General features: G+C 42.4%; 1 protein-coding gene across 3 annotated transcripts in view; it reads right to left on the bottom strand.

Annotated features, from left to right (window-relative positions):
* Nucleotides 1–2,964: 2,964 nt before the first annotated feature.
* ADGB (androglobin) overlaps nt 2,965–21,096 on the bottom strand; it is a 161,149-nt gene continuing 143,017 nt past the window's right edge. For all 3 annotated transcript variants that reach the window (XM_053291285.1, XM_053291292.1, XM_053291302.1), the window contains 6 exons: nt 13,455–13,639; nt 11,512–11,667; nt 8,763–8,865; nt 7,227–7,338; nt 4,915–5,098; nt 2,965–3,424 (listed from right to left, as the gene is read on the bottom strand). In XM_053291285.1, coding sequence (XP_053147260.1) covers nt 3,227–3,424; nt 4,915–5,098; nt 7,227–7,338; nt 8,763–8,865; nt 11,512–11,667; nt 13,455–13,639 — 938 coding nt within the window. In that variant the 3' untranslated portion in view covers nt 2,965–3,226. The remainder of the gene's footprint in view (nt 3,425–4,914; nt 5,099–7,226; nt 7,339–8,762; nt 8,866–11,511; nt 11,668–13,454; nt 13,640–21,096) is intronic.

The raw sequence follows: 21,096 nt of genomic DNA, 5'->3' as shown, positions 1-21,096 counted from the left end.
ATATTATCAGGCTGCAGAAAGCAAAGGTTTAATGTCACTCTTACCAGTACCAACACTGTATGATCTTAGTTCAAAACTTAGAAGTAATGTTATATCATAGAGGACATGTGCAATGGGTGAGGCAGAAATAGCACTCTGCCCTGAGCTCCTTGAAGGAAGGGCAGGATAAAAATGAAATAAATGAATAAAGCAAGAGGAATGTGATATTTACTCTGGGCCTCAAAGGACAACCTCCAGCATTGTAGCTGGGCTCTGCGAGGCTAAGGGATTGGTTTCTCTCTTACATGACTCACAAAGGCCAAGGAAGGGGTAATGTGCAGAACTGACAGTGCACAGGCAATGCTTGGAGTCAGTTGAACTCTGTTGTTAAGGTCCTTTAGCCTTATGATTGGTTTGGTGGAAGGAATTTTTTCTATTGCTCTCTAGTATCAAAAACAATAAATATATAAAGTTTTAGTAGAGAACAGGGTAAGGTTTCTCTCTCTTCTAGGAACTGTTTTTTGCAGTTTGATTTGAATTCAAACCAAACTGCCAGTCCATGAACCAGTTTGGTCTGGTCCATTCCATTGAATTGGATTGAATCGGTTCAACTCAGTTCGAGGGACTATGATTGTAAAGGGGAGTCTTGCCTTTAAAAGGTCTCTATGGGCGGCCAGTGTGCAACTTACTGGTGTTGGTGGCTCCTCAAAACCCTGCCACTCCCCCCAACAGCGCGGCCTGCATAGCAGCAACATAGTTCTGGCCTCTGTGGATGCACGGAGGCCATTTGCATGACCTCTGAGCATGCACAGAGGCCATTTGCATGACCACAATTTTGCATGACCATGCAAATGGCTTCCACACATGTGCAGATGTCACACAAATGGCCTCTGCACATCCATGACAACCATGCTACTGCTGTACAGGTTGCGCTGCTGGGGGGAACGCCAGGGCTTGGGAGGAGCCACCGCCACTGGCTGTGATGCTAGTAAGTTGCCCTCTTGCAACCTCCCTAGCCACCCTTAGGAAACCTTTAAAAGCAGGGTTCCCCCTTGCTTGTAAAGGGGAATCCTTGTCAGATTCCCCTCTACAAGCATCGCCCCTCGAACCACTGAACTGGGTCGAACCGGTCCTAATGGACTTGGCCCGGTTCTGTTCGAACTCAGACTAGCCACCAATTTTTGACACACCTGTCTGAATATTGGTACTTGGGGACTTATAAGATTTTGAGCCAAACAGGCTCAGTAAAGATGCAGTGCTTTAGTTCTAATCTCTACAGGGGTGATGCAGTTATTATTGCTTCAGAGCTGGCAGCATTCCAAGACTGTGTTGGGCAGGTACTGTAGGTACAACTTTCCTTCCCCAAAATGCAGAGCCAGCACTCTGCCTGCCTCCTGCTCACACCTGTCCATCACCTGCCTGAACCAGGAGGCGGATAGACACAAGCAGGAGGAGAAGGAATCAAATAGGGTAGGGGCAAGTGAGGCAGGGAATCCCCCCACCCAGACCAAAGGCTCAATGAGAAGAGATAGCAGAGGAGGTTGTAAATTGAGATTAGGGTGGTTTAGGAAAGTCTTTGCTAAATCAGAGGGTGTTAGAGCTGGGCAAAACTCTGAAGTTCCATTCCAGAAAGGTTTCAGCAGGTCCAGATTGCTCCAAGTGGATCCATTGAAACTGGAAACGGATGGAATCTGGAATGGCTACTACTGGCTCTGAAGTGGAGCTAAGAACAGTGACTAGGCCTTAGTACACATATTAGTGTGGACAAGGCCCACTTGTGCATTTTGTAGGCCTTTGAAGCACTAAACAGGAATAATAAGTGACAGATCAAAACATGAGGAGCAACAGCTCCTTGTGCTATTTTCAGTGACAGATTTTTGCAAAAGTGAGTTAATGTGGACATACCACGATAGAACTGCTGGTGAAATTCTCCAGAGCTTGACTTGGAAGCAAATTTCCAATATTTGGCCCACTGAAGTTCAATTCAGTTCTTTGCCAACTTGGATTAAGATGCAAGCAGAGAAGAATTGCAAGTTCATTTAATCTAATGGAGCTCTATGGCTCAATTACAGTACATGGGGATGAATTCAGACGTGGATGGAGCAAAAACCAAGGGTGTGGGGTAAAGTCATTCTCTGCAGAGGGCTCCCAAAGAAGGAAATGGATTTGTCCCCCAAATTCTCCCTGTGCATCATTGGACTGCAGACCCAGTTTAATACATTGGAGTTGGGACTTTTTGAAGGGCTGCTTCCTGGAAAACTGGGACAGAAGAGGAAATGCTAATTACTCCCATTTTCTACCACAGGCTTCCCCAACCTGCGGCCTTCTAGATGTTGCCGAACTACAATTCCCATCACCCCCAGCTACAATTTATTGTGGCTGGGATGATGGGAATTGTAGTGTAGCAACATCTGGAGGGCCGCAGGTTGGGGAAGCCTGTTCTAGGATGTATCTCTTAAAAGAAGCCTCGGAGCTGAGCAGTGGAGATATTCTCCACTGCTTAGCTCCGTGGCTTGTTTAAAGGGGTACATCCTCAAAAATGTAGAATGGAAGAGGAAAGACACTCCCTATGGAAGTCTCTCAGGATCAGAAGATCTCCTGTATGGGATGTGGTGTTGTCTTTTTTCATTGTGATCGCCCCTTTAAAACTCTCTTTTGGCTCTTTCTCACAATCAGGACGATGGGAGTTGAAGCGGACATCTAGGATCCCCAAGCTATGGCACATGTCGCAAGAACCCAGAGTTTATTGGGAATCTGGACCCACCAAAGTGGCAAACCTGGATCGAGCGTGATTGGTAATCTAGGATCTGACAATACTAAGTCTTAATTGTATTGGCCCAATTGTTGGCCCAACAACCTCCCTGAAGATGACAGTTCTGAAACTATGCTGTCCACCCTCACTGCATCTTCTGCTTAGTTTCTTATTGGCTTTGATTTTTATTCAGCCTGAAAACCTGCTGACTATACTGAAATGAATACAAATACTTTTGTTGCAAACATTTATTGCTATTTAAACATAAAAAATATAATGCAAAAATGATCATGGTGAGGTTTTCCATACAATTTTTGAACTAATCATGTAAAAAATGATGCAAAATTAAAATGGGCTTCAAAGTAACACTTTAAGAAGAGTCAGAATTGCATTGTCCTGTGCTGCTGATATGGATACTGTAAAATGTATTTTTATAATGAAAAATAGACACTCTTTCTCGTGAAGAAGCTTTTACAGTTGCTGTTTCAGGCAAGATTATTTTTTCTTCCCTGCACCTTTTTTCCCTGCACCCCTTTTTTTCTGTACATCTGGGGATTTCTTCTCTTGTTCTGCTCGAAGGGCAGCTTCTTCAGCTGCTAGTTCTTCTTGTCTTAAACGCTCAGCTTCTAGTAGCTTAGCTCTGTATGCTTCACGGACATTGAGAACCCTGCTTCGTGCTCCATCTAAGGTTGCCTATCCAAAGATAAATACACCCCCACCAATACAAAATCAGTCTTTCGGTAGATAGCAAAGCTGGGTGCCTCTCTAAGTAGGGCACTTCAATTATTACTAGAACCCACTAGTTGTGACATTAAATGCATCATTGTCTTCTTTTGCAACTTGTTTTTACTCTAAAGCATCAGCTGCCAGGTCCCTGGTCCTCATCGGGACTGAGACATGGAGATAGGGGGGTGTTCACTGGCACACTATTTTCCCACTCAAATTCCTCCCTTAAGCTGTTATGGGCCCCCCAAAGGGTCATTGAGAACACCGGCATCATCAGGGATCCATAGCACATTTGTGAGGGGGGCGGTTAACAGAAAAATCACATGGAAGTAAACACCCCCTATCTCCATGCCATGATCTCATCCATATGAAGGCCTTAGCAGTTGTTATTTTTGAATTAAAAACCCAAGTTGCTTACCTGTAACTGATGATCTGGTAGTGATCCATTGTCATTCATAAGCACTGGGTTTATGAATGCTTATTCATAAATGCTTATTCATGAAGCTCCGCGAGGTCCCTGCGCAGGCACAGAAGCTAATATTTATGAATGGCAATGGATCAGAATTGAGATCAAGCCCCTAACTAGATGATGATCCATTTAATATCACATTTAGTTGGACCTTTATTCCAGAAATATATAGGTCCTCTCATTTCCATTTATGTAGCTTAATTGAACATACTGCTTTATGATCACAAATATTTACAAAATATTTACTTGAAATTTACAATTTCAATTGTACACTTAAAACATCTTGGATGTACATCTAAAGCACATACACAATATATAAAACAGTGCTGTTTACTCTGTTTACTTGCAAATTAGAATTACAAATGTTTTAGGAGGAATTCAGTGCCACAAAAGCTAACCATTCACAACTAACAGAGCACAATAACTTCCCTCTATCATCTACCACTGGTATTTCTGCATGATAATGTAAGAAAATTAAGCCACATGGATGCTTGTTAATTTAAATATACCAGATTTACAGTTTGTTTTACTTCAAATCACCATAATAAGATCCTCTTTCCCCAAGAGTCAATAATGGGAGTGGAGGTTCCCATAATATCTGAATTAACAGTATAATCTTACATTGTAGTTTTTAGAAATGTGCATCTTTTCTTTGCCTACGGCTCAAGTAGAATTTTTCACGAATGTATTATGTATCTAATGAACACTTGAATTATACTGAGTGGTTTGTTTTAGATATGTGCCTAGTGGCTTGTTCATACATGACTGATTCCCCCCTCCCCCCAACATATATCCACATATTGTAATCCCCTTAACCTCCTCAGCATGTTAAATTTAGACAGGTCGTAGAAAGAAGAGGAGATAAAAGGATTTGTGGAAAGAAATAGGGGAATATGTGGTGAGAAGTTGCCTAAGACAAATGTAACTGGTAAGCATGCCTAAGGTATAGAAGTCACCTTAAACTATTAGCAGTATTATGTGGACTTACTTGCAGATCTTCATACATATCTAATACATTTTGCTTCAGCTGATTTCTAGCCGTAAGTTCTTCCTGTCTGTATTCTAGTACCAGGTCTCGAAATTGTCTAAAGTGGTTGATTTCTTCTGCTTTATGCATCTCTTGCTCTTGAATAATAGACTCATTCTTCAGCACAGGCTCCGGCAGCGTTTTTCTGAGGGTAAAAAGAGCCAGAGTGGTATAGTGGTTAGAGTAGGCCTGGGAAGACCTGAGTTCAAATCATCATTCAGCCATGAAACTCACTGGGTGACCTTGAGCCAGTCACTTATTTCTCAGCCTAAACTGCCACACAGGGTTGTTATGAGGATAACCATGTACACTGCTCTGGGCTCCTTGGAGAAGGAGCAGGATATAGTGGTTAGAGTAGAGTTAGAGTAAACAAATAAACAAGAGAGATTGCTTATCTCTCTTCAAAAATATGATTAGAACTTATTTCAGGACCTTGAGGTCCAGATCTGCTCCATCTCCATAGCCTTGTGAACAGGAGATGGTTAGGTACTGCATCATATAAACTATGCACAAAAGTGAAGCCATAGTGAGGCTATTATCACAACACAAGCTGCCTCTGCTCCTGGCTGCTCCAACCGAGGATAGCCCTGTGCTTCTACTTCTTACTGAAGTAGAATGAACTTTGGGTTCGCAAGCCAGGTGGCGGGGGGCAGGGAGGAGTGGCCGTGCAAGCACACTGGCTGCTCTAATGAGAGCTATGCTGCTGGCATGAGGCACTCTGGGATGTGGAAGGTAGCCCTGTTCTTCTACCCGGCATTTTACCAAGGTAGAACAAGTCTGCTCTACCTCAGCAGGGGATTGTCTGGGCGATTACCTCTGGGTAGAAGGCTCCCCACCGGCCTACCGCTAGCTGGGGGAAGGAGTGACCTTGCTGCTGGCATGGGGCACTCTGGGATATGGGAGGACTTCCTCGTTCTGATCCCAGTTTTAGCTACCACTGTGCCGCTGTCTGTATGGGTGCATGGCACAATGGAGGCAAAGATGGACTCAGCTTGTCTGAGGGGAAAGGCAGGCGAGCTCCTGCCTTTCCCCAAGCCCTCCCAAGTGGTGGTGTGAGGTCATAGGAACGGCCTCAGTGAGCTGCTAAATATAAAGGGACTTGTTTAATCCATGGGAGGCAGTGGTTCTACTCCTACCTCTTGAGTAGGTTCCAGATGGTGTCACTGGGAGATTGTTGCTCTTCAAAACAAGAGCTATTGTATGGTGTCCCACAGGGTGTTATCAATCTGCTGATGACACCCAAATCAATGTTTCCATGTCAACTTCATCACGAAATGACCTAACTTCCCTAAATGCCTGCCTGGAGGTAGCAATGGACTGGATAAGGGAGAACAAACTGCAGCTGAATCCTAGCAAGATGGAGGTATTCAGTGTGGGAGTTCGGAACTTAGGAAGTGGCTTAGATCTGCTTGTTCTGGATGGAGTTACACTCCCTCAGAAAGAGCAGATATGTAGTCTGGGAGTAATTCTGGATGCAAACCTCTCCCTGGTCTCTCAGGTTGGGGCAGTGGCCAGGAGGGATTTCTAATAGCTTCAGCTGATACTCCAGCTATGTCCATTTTTGGAGATAAATGACCTTAAAACAGTGGTGCATATGCTTGTAACATCCAGAATTGATTACTGCAATGTAGTCTACATTGGGCTGCCTTTGTACGTACTCTGGAAATCCCAGTTGGTATAGAATGTGGCAGCCAGGTTGGTCTCTGGGGTTACCCAAAAAGAGCATATTACACCAATTTTAAAGGAACTACACTGGCTGCCAATAGATTTCCGGGTGAAATACAAAATGCTGGTTATTACCTATAAAGCCCTGAAAGAGAACACCTTCTTCTTCATGAACCCTGATGCCTATTAAAATCATCTGGGGAGGTCCAGTTGTGGTTGCCACTGGCTCAGTTGGTGGTACTTGAAACTGGGCCTTTTCTAGGGTTGCCCTGGGACTTTGGAAAGCGCTTCCTCATGAAATTAGAGCCTCCCCTTCTTGATGTTTTTAAGAAGGACCAGAAACCACTCCTATTTAGGCAGGCATTTAGTTTATAGTTTTAAAGTTTTATGTTGTAGAGTTTTTATGTGTATTTTAAACTGTTTTAGTTGTGTTAATGTTTTTATTCTTGTGTTTTTAGATTGCGAACCACCCAGGGACTTGCGTATAGGTTGGTATACAAATGTGTTGGATGGATGGATGGAGAAATTTTGACTGTTCAGTTTTATATTTTTGACAAAAAACCCAAACAAACCCATAGCCTTCTAAAATTACAGTTGCTGCAATTTACCGAATGTAAGGGGTGAAGTCCGGAAGCTCCCATTCCTTCCGCTGAGTTCCTGAGCTTGTTTCGGCAGTTGCTGGAGACAACACCATTGGTTCAGAAGTAGGAGAAGCAGTCTCTGGAGGGAAAGTTGATAAGTTAATATGATTCATCCGTTTGGCAGGAGAATAACATCCCACTTTGTAATAGATTTCGTGTGCTTTATAAGATGCTACCATCAATATTCTTTACAGCTTTATTAGCAAATTCTCCCAAACGGACACAAAACATCCATCTATCTATCTATCTATAGCTGTTATATACTGTTTCACTCTCCCTATCAAAAGGATTGTTTGCAGGCTGCTGGTGGTGATGTTTGGGCTACCATAGGCTTCAAACCCCTGCTGAATGGATCCCTGGCGCTTGTGGCCACAGGTGCTAGTTGCTGTCCTGAACAGTGGGCCTGCGAATGGGGAGATGTTGCAGGCCCTGCCTGACAGGCTTTTTGCACCTGGTAGGTGTGAAGGCATGTGCACTAAGTAGGTTGGTGTCATCCTGGTTCTGTGGCTATCATTGCATATCAAAGTCAGAGTTCATTCAGACACTGACCCTGAAGAGAGCAAATCTGGGCTAGAAGAAGAGCCCACCCCCTCCCAGATCCCTGCCCTGATGACAGCCCAGTAAAGGCAGCAATGCCAGGGCAGCTAGAGTCGGACCCTGAAGAGGAGTCCTGGTGCTCTGGGGATCTGTTCTCCTCCCTCAAGCTCCCTCTGTCATCCCAGGACCTTAGGAGCAGAGGCAATGCTGAGTCTGGACCAAGCTGCAGCTCCAAAGAAGAGCACATGCTTGGCTGCCTGGGGTTTACCTCAATGCCTCCTCAGGAGGTGAAGGCCTAAGGAGTCCAGGAAGGGGCAGGGCTCCTGCTAGTCATATAACCCCTTAGTCTTCACCTGTACCTTTGTAGGTTCATCAGCTCCCCTATGAGTCCCTGTCTCCAGCTGCCTGTCTTGTTGCCTTGCCTGGCCCACCTGACTTGGATTCAGACAATCTATTAGTTTCTTCCATGCATGGCTAATGTTGGAGCATTTTGAATGACTGGTGGGTGGCAGCAGAGTTTCTAGGGATGTGGGGGTTGTTAGTGTTGCAATGAAAACGTTTATTTCTACAGCTGCTGTGTTGCTTACTTTCCTGCTGTGAATGCACACAATTGGGCTACTTTGCACTAGTGTTAGCCCTAGCGTAGAAGCTGCCTGGTACACTGAGATCCTAAGATCATCCTTCTTTCCCCACTAAAGTCTTTGGGACTTAAATGCACAGTTAAGCTGTTAATTCACAATGAATTCCCACATATCAAATGTTTCTCAGCCATAGATACACATGGCTCTCTTCCACCGTGAGGTGTCTACTCAGTATTACATCCTGGGAGAAAAATGGACTTGCAAATTATAATATTTCATCTGTGTTTCTGTTACTAAGACAAATTGGTTGGGCCCTCCTATGGTGCCCATTTTGTCACTGAGGGACATGCAGATTAAAAGACTAGCTTTGTAGGCAGATACATACCTGCTTCTCCAGAACCCACCGTGATGCCAAAACCTTCTGCCTCAGATTCAACCAATCCTTTCCGCGCATACTTATTAACAAACTGCACACGCTCTTGAAAAGCCTGGCGGACAGAGATTTATTGCAAATAACATCAGGCGTGGGGGGAGAAGATCACGCAGGCTATATGAATGACCAAACTACTTTTACACAGGAAATTTTTAACACTGACAAATGATACTTTAAATAATACATGGAATTTATACATTCAAAATGTAAATTTATAAAAGCAAAATCCAGATTTTAAGCCAAAAGCATGATATAATAATAAAGCCCCTTGGTACCCCTATGCTGGTGAGCTATGTATTGCATGTGTGTGTTGTTCTAAGACAGACCTTTAAATAGCAATGACTATGTCCCAGACAGCGAAGTGATTTCACTGGCTTACATTCTCCGTAGTGCCCTGCTGATCCAAGAGCAGGGCGCCTGTGCTAGTTCCATGAAATGGTTCCATGGTTCTTACTGCTAGCAAAGGTGGAGCTGCTCTGTCATTACTAAGGATCATGTCCTTACTGTAGCAATGATTCTCACATAATTCCCAGTGGGAGTATCTAGAGCAATGATGCAATCCTTAGTAGTGTCAGAGCTTCTCCATGCTCGCTAGCAGTGTAGGTGGGCTTTGGAGTTGCATGGAACCAGGGTACACACCTTGCTCTTGGGTCAGTGGGGCACTGCAGAGAATGTAAGCCACTATCTGCCATCTAGATGGGAGTAAGGGTGGTTGCTCAGCTATGCCAGGCTGACTATACAGCTATAACGTATAGGTCAAATTCAGGCAGGGGATCCAACAAACAAGTGATGGGTCTTTGTGAATCTGTCTTCTCTTGGCCCCATGAGTCAGCTATTGTGTTTGTGAAATGCGGTGTGGGAGAGGACCTACACAGCAGCCATGAGGCAGCCAAAATTCTAGCAGTATGAGTTAGGTTGGGAGCAAAAAGAACCTCTCCATGGGAGCCGCTTGTCTGGCTTAATTCCAAAGAGAGACAGACAGCCTGAGTCATCCCTCTACCCCCACCCCATCTGCACGGCTGCTGGTCGGAGTATAAAGGAAGAGGACTTTTAAAAATCATTTTCCAAACTAAATTGATTGGGTTTCTTCAGCCAACCCTATGATTAAGGAATCTCTCCTTCAGCCCAGAATAGTAGCGCCATCCTTGGTGGGTTGGCAACATTATACCAGGAATAGCAATCTACAACAGGAATAGCAAGAATATTTCACTCTATCAACAGCACAGAATGGGGCAATGAGGAGCACAGCACAACCAAGAAAGAGGTGGCTCTGTAGTGCAACTCATGCAACACCGTAAAGGTATTTCAGTCACCAGAGAGCTTTCTGCACGAGTGCACAATGACAGCCCCCCAAAATATCTGGCATTAAGCTGTTAGAATAGGGTTGTGACTGACCTTCACCCTAGAATATCGCCATAGCTTTGTTGGGACATACTAGTCTTTAGTATGCCACTACAGATACATGTATCTTTAGACTTGGGTGGACATTGGTAGTCTAGCCTGCAGTTGTTGTACACTAGCAGCAACATGTAAAATATGGTAAACTTTAGATTTTGGGCTGAGTAGTTTAATTATTTTAATATGTGATGAAGTCTTTCTTGACAGCTGAGTGATGAGTCACTGAATGAGAGTACACACGTGGGTGAAAGATTCATGTCATAACATTCAGCTGCAGTGCTTGGAGTTACAGAAGCAGAAACAAAAAATCAATATTTCCCCCTTAGATTATGCAACTAACCACTAGCTGTTAAACAACAAAAACAATGTCGGGCACATTAAAAAACATGCACACAAGAAAGCAAAATATTTTTAGAAGTAATTGTAAATGAAGGCAGATTAGTAATGCTTAATCAAGACAAAGTGCTTGCAGTCTTAGCATTAGGTTTTGTTTTTTGCAGCAGTGTTGATACCCAGTTCAGAACATAAAATGATGCCAGAGCATGGGATGTATTAACTTCAATGGATTATTGGTTTGTAGACTTAATAATATTGCTGTTGGTGACAAGTATGTTAATTCTTCAAATCTGAGAACAGGATGAAGGGCAAGCAAAGAAGACAAAATCATAATAGCTAGTGAAGGAGGAAGCTAGTGACATAATTATAGGTACAACTAAAGGGGATTCTGTAACGAAAAACCATAGGCAGAGACACAATTCATATACCGCTGTTCAACAAAACAGTTCTTAAAGTGGTCTACATAACCAAACAAACCCTAGCAGGGTGCATGACCCCCAGGAACATATTCCTGGCAGCCAAATAGCACTTTTAGAGGGAGAGGTAATCAGCAAAAATCACGCCCCCCCCCCCGCCTCTGTGTGCATTCAGCTGCTTAGCAGTGGCCTGGCTGAGCTCTGAAGCACCCTCTTGAGAGCACACAGCTCCTGTTCTGCCCTTCTAACGCTATGCAACAGGTGAGCCAGTATTTTGCCTATGCAAGAAGTGTTTGAAATGTAGGTCCTACTCCAGTGATCAAGGCCACCTGGACACAAAGATAGAAAATCAGACATCAACTGCATTTTTAAAAAGCTACTATTTATCCAAAGCTGTCTCTCAGTCTAGCCTCAGCAGCATTTTGACTTTTCAAGCTCTGTTTTTGACTACTCAAGCTCTTTTTGGATGTCAGTTCCACAAGGCCCCCACTGCTGCTTCTCTCAGAACTTTTCATTTTAAACGTCTATGGATTACAATAAGCTCCGGTTACCTTGACAGCTCTCCCTGGCTCTGCAGCCTCCCATGCTTGCTTCATAGCTTTGATTTCATCTGCTCTCTCAGTGTCTTTCCTAAAATCCAGTGCTTCTGCCTCATTTTGTTCAATGACAAGGCGCAAGATCCAGAAGGGTTTGTTTGGATCAGATTGCTGGAATTGAAGCACACAGAGCAGAACCAGAAGAGTATATGGCTTAGATTTATTGTCTCTCAAATAGATGATAGCACTCCTTCACCACTGAGAAGCATCGTGGCAGATACTTATTGCCAAAGGACAATGCCAGCCTCTGATGTTCTTAGATGTACATATGTTCAGTTAGGCTTTGCAAATACATCTTCCAAAGGTACTAACTCACAAACTTTTCATTAGCCTGTCTGCCCACACAAACCTTTGTTAGGGCTGCTGCAAATGTAACTGCCACTGTCAGTGGCAGACAACAGTGAAAGAAAATGGAGGGGTGGGTTGAGAATTATTCTAAATTTGAGTGCTTGTTTTGCAGCCTGGATTCTAAATTGGGCTTGAGGAGTGTCCTTGGCGAATGACTAGTAAAGGACTTGCAGCCCCGACACCCCCCAATGTCTGACGTCAGACACGGGGTGTGTGTGGATTAGCTCCCAAATGGGGCTGCGCGGCCCCGTTCAGGAGTTAGATTGGGGCCCGTGCTGCATTCTCAGCATGGCCAGAAGTGGCTCTCCCTGCCTTTTAAGGCAGGCAGAGCCGCTCCTAGCTACGCTGCAAATACAGCACTGGTTATTTAACTCAAAATAACTGCTCCGTTCGGGAGCTAATCCACACACCCCACGTCTAGCATCAGGCATGGGTGTGTGTGTGTGTTGGGGCTGCAAGGTGCAGCCCCTGAGGGGCAGCAGCCCGTGTTCTTTGAACCCGGTCACCCAATGGTAACTAGTAAAGGACTGACATAATGCCAAAACATGCATAAGAGTGGCCTGGGAGGAATGAGTATAAGTGACAGGGGATGATGGCTGGGGAGGAGCAGGTGATTCTGCAGCTCACTCCTGTACACTAAACTGTGATTAGCATTTGGGAAGTGCTGTATCTACACAAACAGGAATTTGTGACACATCAACAGCCTGGGGGAAAAAGAGAATCAACTCTTTCCCAGATTACAAGTGTTCCTCTTCCTAATCAGCATTGCCCTTGAGGCAATGTGAGGGCCTCAGGTGGCGAGTGTGCCACAGGGGCAGTGAGTAGGGGCACTCGGTGTCACTCCACCTGCCTGCTGCCACAGCCTGTAGAATCCAAAGGAATGAGGTATACAAGGCAGTGGAGTGGAATTGGGAATATTAATAGTTTGATGAAATAGATATTATGTACAGAGAGGCAAGTGCAGACTGCTTTTTTCAGTGCTCTTGCTGCTGGCTGTTTGTTAGCCCCACCTCTACTCCAGGATTAGAATACAAGTAACTAAAGTCCCATTCAAAAGCTGGCCTGGATCAAGGAATGGATTGACCAAAAACACCACACTGCCCACCCTATGTATTTTCCTCCTTGCTGACCCCACCGTGTGCTGGTTCCTCCCTACACTTCACTGGCCTTGACACTGCCCCTCTTGCCCTAACCCTTCCCCTGAAAAGTCATTGTTTCCGTTAAATTATGAATTGTGCTCTCTCTCTCTCAAGTAAACACCAACAAAACATTTTGTATTCCATGACACAATGTGCGCATAACATTGCATTATCCAATATTTTTAAATAGCTCCTTGGCTTGCTAGAGAGCTAAACTATGGCACAAGGTAGCAGGTATAATAGTTGCTGTACCAAATATGAGGGGTGGGGTGGGGAATAATGATTAGCGAGTGAATTTTATACAATTTTATATGCTTCCCTTCCCTGACATGGAAAAACAGATATATAAAAACTGAGATCACATTGCATTTGAACATTCATTAAATTTACCAACAATGTATTTATTCTTACCTGTGATTCTGGTCTAGATGTAGTTGGAGGTTTTTCTTTAGCAGACTTTTCTGCTTTGTCGGCTGTCTTTTCTTTTGTTTTCCGAGTTGTCTTGGAAGAACCTGCAGATTTTTGTCCTTCTAAGGCACTGTGAACATCTGGGCTTAGAATGGGTATAATCTCTTCATGTTTCTCAGTAGCATGTGCTGAAATAAACAATTGTGGTATTTAAATGACAACAGTGAGAAGCAAACACACATAAATACTCAGAACAAAGTTACTATTTCCAACAGAACAATTTAGGAAGAAAACTAATATAAAAAGAAGAGACCAGTCGTGTGCATATGTATGTACCTTTTAAAAATGACACTTTACAAGGACTGATAGACTCTCATTTTGACATTCTCATCTGAAACATTGGTGCTGGCACATCTACTATGACATTATATACTGTCACATGGAAGATATGATATGTTTTCTGACACGGAGTTGCTAACATACCTGTCAATATGCACCACCCAAAGCACTTATGCTATTATTGCTGGATCAAACTAATTAACTCTGGGCAACCTCCAGACCAGTTAGTCATGACTACACACCATTTAAATTAATGAGACTAGTTAGTCATGGCTAACTTAAGTCCCATTGGCTGACGTGATGTATAGCCTAGTGCATCCGGAAGAAACCAGAAGTGCATCCAGAATCCTAGTGCATCCTAGTGCATCCAGAAGCAAGGGGCTCTTCGGGATTTCAAAGGAAGCTCCACTGCTACCTGAGGCAGAGGTGGTAGAAGGTTGTCCTGAATGGGGAAACCTGATGAAATGCAGCCTCCACAATCACTGCCTCAGGGCAGCATCAGAGCTTCCTTTGAAGTCCACAAGAGTCCCACAGCAGATCTTCTGGAGCCAGTAAGTTCAATGGAACTCAGTCTTCATGAACCATTCTTGATATGGTGGGCAACATGGAGACCAAGGTAGCCATATCAAGAATGGTCCATGAAGCTGACACTTCAAGTTTGGTCCTATGACCCTTAGGAATATATTTTCAAGAGGCACATGTGACTGCAGGGGGAAAGGGGATTGCCTAAAATTCCCACCTCCCAACACACACACATGGCAGATGATGTGCTTTAGCCAGTGCATCATTAGTCTGGGCATTGGTCATTCTGTACTGAAGTGTTGTTTTGTTTCAGATACAGAGAGACCAATGTCCAGAGTAACAATTTGCTGGTAGAAGCATATTTTATGCCATGTAAGGGAGCTATCTCTGTAATTAGACCATAACAGGCTGTGAAATGGTATCTTTACCTCCTCTTCTTGTAATGCTAGTGTAAATTTATCCAGATTTAACCAATCCAATGTGGAGGCAATTTTTATGGCCTGGTAATATAAAAGAATACAAGGAAGACCAATTCCACCATCTTCAGGATACTTATATATATAATATAGCCTTAACAACTCACGGGGGTTTCTTGTGCCAAATAAAATCTACAATTTTTTTTGTCACTGAGTAATAAGTTAATGGGATATTCTTAAAAAGAAATAAAATCTTTGGTAAGATGTTCATCTTAATCACTGCCACCCTTCCTAACCAGGAAAGGGGAATATTTAACCATTTATTTAGGGTTCCTTAACCTCCACTTGAAGTTTCTCATGATTAAATTTTGATATTGATTCCAAGTCTTTTTGGATCCAACCCCTCCAAATACCTTATTGCTGAAACACTGTTTGATTTTATATTTTTCAGTGAAAGAGTCCACCATTTTCTGCTCTAAATTAAAACTTATTAAAACTGATTTAGAATAATTTATCTTATACTCTGAAATATCATTGAACGAAGATAATATATTAAATACTGCCAAGAAAGATGTTTGTAAATTAACACAAGTGCCACATCATCTGCATACAGGCTAATCTTGAACTCTTGTTCAAGATTAACAGGCCATGGACCTCATCATTATCTTGAATAGAAATTGCCAAAGGTTCAATCATTAAAGCAAAAAATAAAGGAGATAAAGGTCAGCCTTGCCTAGTGCCTCTCTGCAATTCAAAAACTTCTGAAGGGTATCCATTACTGATACTTTAACTTAACCCAATCAATAAAACTTTCAGCTATACTGAAGGCCTTTAATACTGAAATTAAATAGTTCTTTCCATACAATCAAATGTTTTTTGAGTATTGAAGAAAATTAGAGCACCTTCCTTTTTAGTATAGTTACATTTTCCAATAACACCAACTAAACATTTAATATTAGCTGATAACTTTCTGCCAGGCACAAAGCTTGTCTGATCTTCATCAACGTAAGAAGGAATAACTCAATTTAATCTTTTAGCTAAAATGGTTATCCAGATTTTAAAATCTTGATTCATCTAAGTTATTGAACAATATGAATCTGGATTTGTCACATCTTTATAAGGTTTAGGAATTACAATCAAGTTAGTATCCTTCTAGGATTCTGGCATGGTCTAATTACAAGAAAGTCAAAGACAAAACTGTGATTCGATAAATTTACCAATTTTGTCAGTATGGTATCAAGAAAAAACAGCTTTGTCCAGAGTTATTTCCATTAGCAACTATATTTTTAATGACATATTTTCTTCACAAGAATATTAGGGAAAATTACTCTTTGGACCAAGTATCAGCTATTTGAAGTTTCAGATGTAATACATAAAGATGGCTCACTATTAAATTACTCAGAAGTAGTGGAAAAGATGAATGGGGAAAGACCAAACTGGTTTCAGTACTTTTAGATCAGAAATATTTTGATGAAGCCATTGCAGAAATATGAGACCATGAGTAGTAATGAATATGTTGAAAATTTATTAATGACATCTCGTTTTAAAAGTCTGACAGGTGAATGGTACCATTTACTACTAGATTAGGGTGTGGGGAAACCAGCCACATTATGATAATAAATGGGAGAAAGATTTGGGAGAGTCCATTTTTCAGGATCGATGGTCTTGGCTATGGAAAAGTGAGCCAAGGTATTTGAGGAAAGTTACCCTTAAAGAGAGTTTCTTGAAGCTATAGTACCGTTAGTAGTTAACCCCGTGTGACTGTCACATATTTTAAAGTCTGGTCAAGACAGTTGTTGGAGATGTCAAAGCCCTAAAGCTGGTATTTACCATTTGTTTCAGACTTCTCCTTTAATTACACAGTTCTGGTTGAAAGTTCTGAATATTATAGAGGGGATAACAGGATACATCTTAATAAATGATCTAAAAACAGACCTTTTTGGTTATGTCAAAGGGGTCGTTTTAGAGGATGATTTAATAGAAAGGGTCTTTTGTTTCCCAGCTGCAAGATTCTGTATTTAAACTTTTTTGAAATGTTCATATTGATCTTCATTAATGGATTGGTATAAACATATCTGGGACACTGCATTACTTACAAAATTAACTTATTTTAGAAGATCAGAATTGAATGTAAAAGCAAATAAATCTGTACAATGGTGGATTCCAAACTGGAACTCAAAATTTAATGATGATGTATTCCCTTACTCTTTGTTTTCTTTGTTGTAATTACATGGTGTATTCTTTCTTAATTTTTGAATTACGAATTTTTTTCATTAAAAAAGGGAAGAAGGTCAATTTTTGACAAATTATAGCAAATAATTAATGTTAGGTGTTTAGATGTGCATTGTATCGTAGTGAATATATTTTGCACTACTAGAGGACTGCATGAAACAGATTTTGCATTTCATTTCAAGCTGAAAACAAAACACAAAATCCTCGAATTGATTCGTCAAAACACTCAAAATGTTTTGAATTCATTTTGAGTGTTTCAGCCATAGGGAACAATGGGGAACTCGAAACACTTCATAGTTCCCCATGGGTAACTCCTAGGGGAACCCAAGTGGATTGCGTGCTAGGGCAAGATGAGTGCAACCTGCCATCCAAAAGAATTAATTTAATTTTTTAAACCTTTCCCCCAAACCCCCATAGGATCCTATGGAGAAAGGCTTTAAAAAACATTTTAAATCACCTGCATGCCCATTTCTTTTTTGGGTTGTGTGGTGGGTAGCCAAATATTTCAGACTGTTTAAATACAACTTTGAAATATAAGAAGTGGTTCTAAGGTTCTTACTTTGCCAGTTCTAAGGTTTGTCTCAGAAACCATTACATGCTTGACTCTACATTGTAGTGAATAAGCAACCACTGAAGCTATTGTACAATAGGGATGTGCATGAACCTGTTTGGAGGCCCTTTTAAGGGCCTCTGAACCGGTTCAAACAACCAACTGTTGTTGGCGGGGGGGTCACATTTTAAGGGTGGGGGAGGATGCACTTACCCCTCCCTCCACTTCCCTCCGCCGGCACTCCATTATCAAAGGCTCCTGTGGGGCGGCAGCATACCTCCCTTCCCCCTCATCTCCTCCTTGCTTGGAAGTAGCAGGAAGCACCTGGTGCACCCGCATGTTCCGGGCACATCGCACCCGCCCGACATGCTCAAGAGTGACTTGTGCGTGTACGCGTGCCAGTTACTGCCTGCTACTTCTAGGCAAGGAGGGGATGGGGCGGCAAGGAGGTATGCCCCGAAGGAGCCTTTGCTAATGGAGCACTGTTGGGGGGAAAGCCAGTTCTGTGCACATCCCTATTGTACAAGAATAAAGTTATTTTCTTTGGTTTGGAACATTAAAACTGTTTCAACTGTCTATTTACTTCTCCCGTTACCACTTGGGTGCAATACCAAAGTTAGTGTTAGAAACCCATATTAGGATTTAATTTGGTGATGGCAGCATAACAAACAAACAAACAAAGGGTTTAAAACAAATTGAAAGAGTCACAAACATATTATTTATTTCAACTTCTATATATTTAAACACTAATCTCTCAGTCCGAACCTTGGGCCCCGATACAGCACACAGCAGCAGCAAAGGTGATGCAGCTTGGGGCTCCAAATGAAAAGAAAAAAGTCTCATCACAGCACCCCAGTTATTAAAGCCACTGGGGGCTGGTAATAACAAGAAAAAATCAACACAAGGGGAAAAAAAATCCATAGCAGTACCCAGTTAAAGCCACTAGGGCTGATGGTACAATTAAAAATGAATTAAAAAAATAAAAAGCAGTTAGCACTGCAAAGGAAACAAAAGAGAGACAGATAAGCCATAGGCACTTTCTGTCTCTCTCTCTCTCTCTCCACACAGGCAGGCCCCAAACCACCAAAGGAACATAAGAACAGCCCTGCTGGATCAGGCCCAAGGCCCATCTAGTCCAGCATCCTAACCTGCTAACTTGGCAAAGAGGCACCTTTAACATGGTGATTCTCTTTGTTGAGCAGGGGGAGAGTAACTGGCCCTATCCACCCCTGGCACAGTATGTCCAGTGTCTGTTGCTGGTGTCTATCCGATGTTTCTTTTTAGATTGTGAGCCCTTTGGGGACAGGGGTCCATCTTATTTATTTATTATTTCTCTGTGTAAACTGCCCTGAGCCATTTTTGGAAAGGTGGTATATAAATCAATCAATCAAACAAACAAACAAACAAACAAACAAACAATCCTGTTTCACACAGTGACCCACCAGATACCGCTGGAAGCCACAGGCATTGAGGGCATGCCCTCTTTCCTGCTGTTACTCCCCCGCAACTGGTACTCAGAGGCATCCTGCCTTTGAGGCTGGAGGTCGCCTCTAGCCCTCCTACTAGTAGCCGATGATAGACCTCTCCTCCATGAAGTTATCCAAACCCCTCTTAAAGCCTTCTAGGTTGTTAGCTGTCACCACATCTTGTGGCAGAGAATTCCACAAGTTGATTATGCATTGTGTGAAAAAATACTTCCATTTGTTAGTCCTAGATTTCCTGGCAATCAATTTCATGGGATGACTCCTGGTTCTAGTGTTATGGGAGAGGGAGAAGAATTTCTCCACTTTCTCCACATCATGCATGATTTTATAGACGTCTATCATGTCTCACCGCAGTCGTCTTTTTTTCTAAACTAAATAGCCCCAGGTGTTGTAGCCTTGCCTCATAAGCAAGGTGCTCTAGGCCCCTGATCATCTTGGTTGCCCTCTTCTGCACCTTTTCCAGTTCTACCAGTCTCACTCTGTGCTGCTGTGCTACTGATGCTTCCTCCTCTGAGAGGCAAACTATAAGAGAGAGCTCTCAAATCCCTTCTTTGGCTCCCCCTGCCTCCCCCCAGGCAATGGGGGAACAGTTGCCGATGAGAACACTTGATTTGGATGATAACAAGCCAACCAAGAAGCAAGGAGATTTCAAGCCAATCGGAAGCTAGTGCCAGAAAGCCAATCAGCAAAGGAAAATCAATTCTCCAAAATGGTTCTTGAAACACTCAACACGATTCAAGCCCAAACAGGATGGTTTTGTTTTGAGCTCAAAACAGGCCCTTTATTTTAAGGACATTTTGTTTCTAAGCTCATAACACTCAAAATGGTTGTTTTGAGCTCGAATCGATCTGCACATCTCTATGCACTACTTTTAATCTTTCAGCAATGTTATGTAGAGTCATCTGTGTAGTGTACTGGTGGATACAATTTATACAAACTAATCAAAGCCAGGCACTTTAAGTCTCATTCATTTCAGTGGGAGAGACTCACACATCTCTCTTTCAAAGGAGCAGGATTTACATGCACATAAATTTGCCTGCATAATATGCATTGGTTGCTCACTGCTAATTTAATGCTATGTATTGCGTTGGGTCTATTGGAATAGGCTTAGTGACAGTGAAAATAACACAGCCCAGAGGTGCACTTAAACAATTTTGGAGCCTTAAGGCCTTTGGAGGCCCACCACCATTGCAAGTTAAGCATTATCCCTCCCCACACCCACACCCCCTCTATTTTAAACATGTGGGTTCTTGAGTGTACAAACAGCAACTGAACTCACAAGAATGTAAGACTATAGAACAGGTATATGTATGCAAATATGCATTAGCAGAAACATTTAAACAGCAACTTAACATATTCCTTTCCCACATATTTCTTTCCCCACGTCCCACTCAGTCTCTAAAGCAGAGGTCATGCTCAGCACTCGGCTCAGGTCAAAGTCACACTTGACCACACAGCAGCGTGGGCCGGCGGCACAGCGACCATACAACCCGGGACAGACTAAAGAGCATTGGGGGGCCCCTGGGGGTGTGGAGGCCCTGGACTTTGGTCCGGATATCCAGGGGTAAGAGTGCCTCTGACACAGCCACAAACAAAAACTCATAAGTTGGCGGGGAGCATGTGATCATTGAACTTGTAAGCAAATCATAATTACAAAAACATGTACTATTCATTTTTGTTGGGTAAGTAACATCAGCTGACTGTTAGTTTTACTTTAAACCACTAAAGTCAGCAAACACCATTCTTTGATTTTAGTGGTGTCGAGTCAGTTTATGAGTTTTGTTACAGGTAGATGTCAGCCAGGGAAACACACTGAAGTATTGCTTTTATTATTTGCAAAAGCAATAATGGTGGTCAAATAATATATGTGAGGTCAGCTCTAGTAAATTTAAAGTGATTCAAGTCAATACATTAAAAAAAATATTGGAGCAGACATAGCAATTATTGAAAATAAGAAAAATATAACCCTAGGGAAATATTTATATATAAAATAAATATTGACAGTATAAGTCAAAGGGACAGTGTAATTACATACATGATTCTATATTTTATTTTATATTAGCATGGTATATTGTAATGATAAATCAAGTTGGCATTGTAGA

The sequence above is a fragment of the Hemicordylus capensis genome, chromosome 1, assembly GCF_027244095.1.
Source record: "Hemicordylus capensis ecotype Gifberg chromosome 1, rHemCap1.1.pri, whole genome shotgun sequence".
Lineage (NCBI taxonomy): Eukaryota > Metazoa > Chordata > Lepidosauria > Squamata > Cordylidae > Hemicordylus > Hemicordylus capensis.
Note: the sequence above shows the minus strand (reverse complement) of the source record. Positions and strands in the feature narration are given on the sequence as shown.